This window comes from Rhinopithecus bieti, unplaced genomic scaffold, assembly GCF_001698545.2.
Source record: "Rhinopithecus bieti isolate Rb0 unplaced genomic scaffold, ASM169854v2 scaffold_56550, whole genome shotgun sequence".
Classification (NCBI taxonomy): Eukaryota; Metazoa; Chordata; class Mammalia; order Primates; family Cercopithecidae; genus Rhinopithecus; species Rhinopithecus bieti.
Genome location: NW_016821820.1, coordinates 250,713 through 255,547, shown reverse-complemented (window position 1 = coordinate 255,547; position 4,835 = coordinate 250,713). Strand labels below are relative to the sequence as shown.

Below are 4,835 nucleotides of genomic sequence, written 5' to 3'. Positions count from 1 at the left end.
CCGCCTCCCGGGTTTACGCCATTCTCCTGCCTCAGCCTCCCGAGTAGCTGGGACTACAGGCGCCCGCCACTTCGCCCAGCTAGTTTTTTGTATTTTTTAGTAGAGACAGGGTTTCACCGTGTTAGCCAAGATGGTCTCGATCTCCCGACCTCGTGATCCACCCGCCTCGGCCTCCCAAAGTGCTGGGAGTGCTACATTTTATATAAAGGAAGAAATAGATTGAGAAAAAAATCCCATATGGAAACAATTTAAAACTGAAACTAAAAGTAAATGATGTATTGGGGAAAATATGATGAAATATGTGACAAAGTATAGTTTCATAATATATAAAAAGTGACTGCAGTCAATAAGTAAAAAGGTTAGTACCCTAACAGAAAATAGACATAGCATATAAACAAGAAACAAACAAAATAAGAAATGCAAATGACCAATAAACATACGTAAGTAAATATTGTTTCACTAGTACCCAAAGAGATACCAACTAGACAATAGGTTCAGTGTGGTAACATAATTACAACTTAGTTATTTGCAAATGTAATGACCAATAAACATACATAAATAAATATTGTTTCACTAGTACCCAAAGAGATACCAACTAGACAATAGTCAGGTCCAGGGTTGTAATATGATTCCAAGTTAGTTATTTGCCAATTTCTTAAGGAGAAAGTCCTAAACAAGCACACTTAACTACTTTGCAAAATAGTCTTCATAGCATATATATCCTGTTTAATTATAACAAAATCAATTAGGTCAAATGCAGAGGGTTAAGTATATTAAAATTCATAAGAAAACTCCATTTTCTATAGTAAATATAATGACATAAAGTCATAGATTAGAGTAGTAGGAATATAACCTTTGAATACCTTAAAAGCATTTTGTCCTTTTCAGTAGGTGAAACAGAAACTTGATTTCAGCATGACAAGGTAGAAAATAAGCAGAGTGCATCTACCGGATGCTTGTTATTCTCTCATTGACTAATCCAAACTCTCAAAAACTCTTATGTCAACCATCTTCTTCCCTTTACAGTCCTCATTAGTACCAATGTAATTTACTATTTATGTTTTCTGTTTTTAATTTTAACCATAGCTGAAATGAAGTATTTGTGTCCACACATCTGACTGACATAAATACGGTGAACCTGATGATTAAATAAAATTTCCTACAAATTAAGAAAAACTTATCATTTGTGGAAAAACAAAGGTGACACAGAAACATAATACAGGAAGTTTTAAGCAATCCTAAGCAAAAAGAACAAAGCTGGAGGTATCACAGTATCTTCAAATTATACTATAAGGCTATCATAACAAAAACAGCATGGTACTGGTATAAAAATACACACATAGATCAGTGGAACAGAATAGAGAACCCAGAAATAAAGCCGCATACCTACAACCAACTGATCTTTGACGAAGTTGAAAATAATATATGCTAGGGAAAGGCTGCCCTAGTCAATAAATGGTGCAAGGAAAATTGTAGAACCGTATATAGAAGAACAAAACTGGACCTTATATCTGACCATATACAAAAATCTACTCAAGATGGATTAAAAACTTAAATGTAAAACCTGAAACTATAAAAGCCCTAGAAGAAAACCTAGGAAAAACTTTTCTGGACATTGGCCTAGGCAAAGAATTTGTGACTAAGTCCTCAAAAGGAAATGCAACAAAACAAAATAGATAAATGTGACGTAAAGTAAAAGCTTCTGCAGAGCAAGAAAAATAATCAACAGGGTAAAAAGCCTGCAGAATAGGAGAAAATACTTGCAAACTAAGCATCTGACAAAGGTCTAATACCCAGAATCTACAAGGAACTCAGTCAACTCAACAAGAAAAAAACAAACCCATAAAAAAGTGGGTAAAGGATATGAACATACGTTTTTCAAAAGACATGCAAGCGACCAACAAATATATGAAAAAATGCTCAGTGTCACTAATCACCAGAGAAATGCAAATTAAAACCACAATTAGATACCATCTTACACCAGTCAGAATGGCTATTATTAATAAGTCAAAAAACAACAGATGTTGGCAAGAATGCAGAGAAAAGGGAATGCTTATACTCTGTTGGTGGGGATGTAAATTAGTACAACCACTGTGGAAAACAATATGGCGATCTCTCAGAGAACTAAAAATAGAACTGCCCTTCAATCCAGCAGTCCCACTACTTGAGGAAAAGAAATCATTTCATCAAAAGACACTTGCACTCAAATGTTTATCACACCGCTATTCACAACAGCAAAGTCATGAAATCAACCTAAGTGCCCATCAACAGAGGACTGGATAAAGAAAATGTGGCTTATTTATATACACACACCATAGAATACTACTTAGCTGTTAGAGAAATGAAACCATATCTTTTGCAGCAACATGGACAGAACTGGAGGCCATTATCCTAAGTGCAGTGACTCAGAAACAGAAAATCAAAAGCTGCATGTTCTCACTTGTAAGTGGGAGCTAAACCGTGGGTACACATGCACATTCAAAGTGGAATAATGTACATTAGAGATTCCAAAATGTGGGAGGGTAAAAGGGTAGAAGCAGGTGAGGGATGAAATACTACCTATTGGATTCAGTGTTCACTATTCAGGTAATAGATACACTAAAGGCCAGACTTTACAATAGATTGATGTAACACAACTACACTTGTACCCCTGAATCTATTTTAAAAATCAGGAAAAATAAAACAAAAATGAACTCCTGATTCATAAAAGAATAAAATGGGTGGCAAACAGAAAGATGCAGATTGAAATGACATACTATTTTAAGACTATCAAATTTGCAAAGTTTTTTAAAAAATTGACATAACTTTTCTGGTGGGCAATTTCTTTAAAAAATGCATTTCCTCCTACCCAACAATTACACTTCTAGGAATTTATCCTGGAGAAATAATCATCCAGTGTTACAAAGATGTATGTGTAGGGAGGTTCATGAGAGCATTATATTTATAAGAGAAACATGGAAAAAAATCTAAATGCAATTAATCCATTAGGGGATTTGTTAAATCATTGTAAATTGATGGGGGAGAAAGCTTTAAAAGAGCTTTGGAAATGACCAAGTAAATAAGCTAAGAGACTTTAGTTTACTGACAACTTTTCTAACCATAATCCAGTACGCTTCCTAGAAGTCAATTCTTCAAACCTTCCTCCAGTGTAGAACCCAATTTTTGTTAATTTGTATTTTTTGTATTTTAGGACAAGGTGGACATTCTTACCTGAAGGAATGGCTCTGGTGGGTAGGATTGCTGTCAAGTAAGTTTTTAATACTGAGAATACTGTTTATTTGTAAGATAGTAAATAGGTTATATGAAATTTTTCAAAATTGGTTAATCTTCCTGTCAAGAATGGAACAAGGATGGAATTTAAGTCTAAAAATTTTTGTGTTGGTATAATATATTGTCCTATATATACTATTATATATGAATAAATTAATTTTTACTCTTATTTCCCACCGCCTGTGCTCTCAGTACTGTCTTGGAATGCAAGGGAAAAAGTTGACCTTTGAAATATTGTATTTTAACCACAGACTTGTGCTGTTTTCTTCACCATAACAATAGAGAAAAGTACTTTTCTTTCATGTTTTCCCACCTCCTAATTTGAACCTGTGACTATTGTAGCTGCATATTTTCTCAAGAACGAGTACAGTTTCCTTGCCAGGACAACAACACAGATAAGTGAAAGGCTTCTGTGGCTGCTTGGTACTGAACAAATGGAGAAGAAATAAGGGGTGTCAGCACTCTCCTTCCTCCCAGACCTGCTGTGAGGATTAAACGAGACTTTGTAGGATCTGAAAACACTTTCTAAATGCTAATGTGATATCCAAATAGAAGGCAGTGTTCATCTCCATCAGCCATTTTCGCTGACTTCAGTCTCCCCACTAAGTGAAATTTCTTAAATCCTAAAACGGAAGCTCACCTCAAAAAGGACATCATAAATTCTCTCTGTAGCCAGGAGTCTTAAAGCTTCCCCTGAATTCCCCCAAACCAAGCAACACATTTCAGTATTTGCAAGATCCAGTTATGGGAAGGAACTGGGTACCTTTTCGTTAATAAATGGTGTAGTCTAAAAGTGTGATTAATGAAAATAATGTAAATATGTATAGCCCCTTTAGTTTTTGTTTATTGTAGTTTTGTTTTTTTGTATTTTGTTTTTTTTTTTTTTTTTTTTTTTTTTGAGATGGAGTCTTGCTCTGTGGCCCAGGCTGGAGTGCAATGGCACGATCTTGGCTCACTGCAGCCTCCACCTCCCAGGTTCAAGCGATTCTCCTGCCTCAGCCTCCCGAGTACCTAGGATTACAGGTGCACATCACCATACCCAGCTAATTTTTGTATTTTTAGTAGAGACGAGGTCTCACCATGTTGGCCAGGCTGGTCTTGGAACTCCTAATCTCAGGTCACCCACCTTGGCCTTCCAAAGTGCTGTGATTACAGGCGTGAGCCACTGTGCCCGGTCACCCCTTCAGTTTTTAGGGTACTTTTACATCCACTTTCTTTATTTGAATAAAAATTGACCAGGGCTATCTGGGAAGATTCCAGATAGGTATTTGGATCATTCTCTTTTTCTCTTTTACTTGCATCTCCCCACACTACCCATACTTTATAATGAAATTATAAGGAGAATATTATGTGACTACATTTGCAATTTTGCTTTCACCATGTAAAAAAGTTTATGTCAGTATTGAAGAGAGAAAAGCATACCTTAGAGATTAAGTAAGTGACATACATACAGTACTTTAATCATGAAGTCAATGTTTTCCTGGAAAGCTATTTATAAAGATAAAAATATAAATAATATAAAATATCCAAGGAAACCTTAATATTCCAAGAAAACTACCCCGGTT

General features: G+C 35.4%; 1 protein-coding gene across 1 annotated transcript in view; it reads left to right on the top strand.

The window, feature by feature from the left end:
- The window catches only part of NIPAL1 (NIPA like domain containing 1), a 25,220-nt gene that overhangs the window by 13,996 nt on the left and 6,389 nt on the right, over positions 1 to 4,835 (top strand). The window contains exon 3 of the mRNA XM_017860646.1: positions 3,191 to 3,247. Coding sequence (XP_017716135.1) covers positions 3,191 to 3,247 — 57 coding nt within the window. The remainder of the gene's footprint in view (positions 1 to 3,190; positions 3,248 to 4,835) is intronic.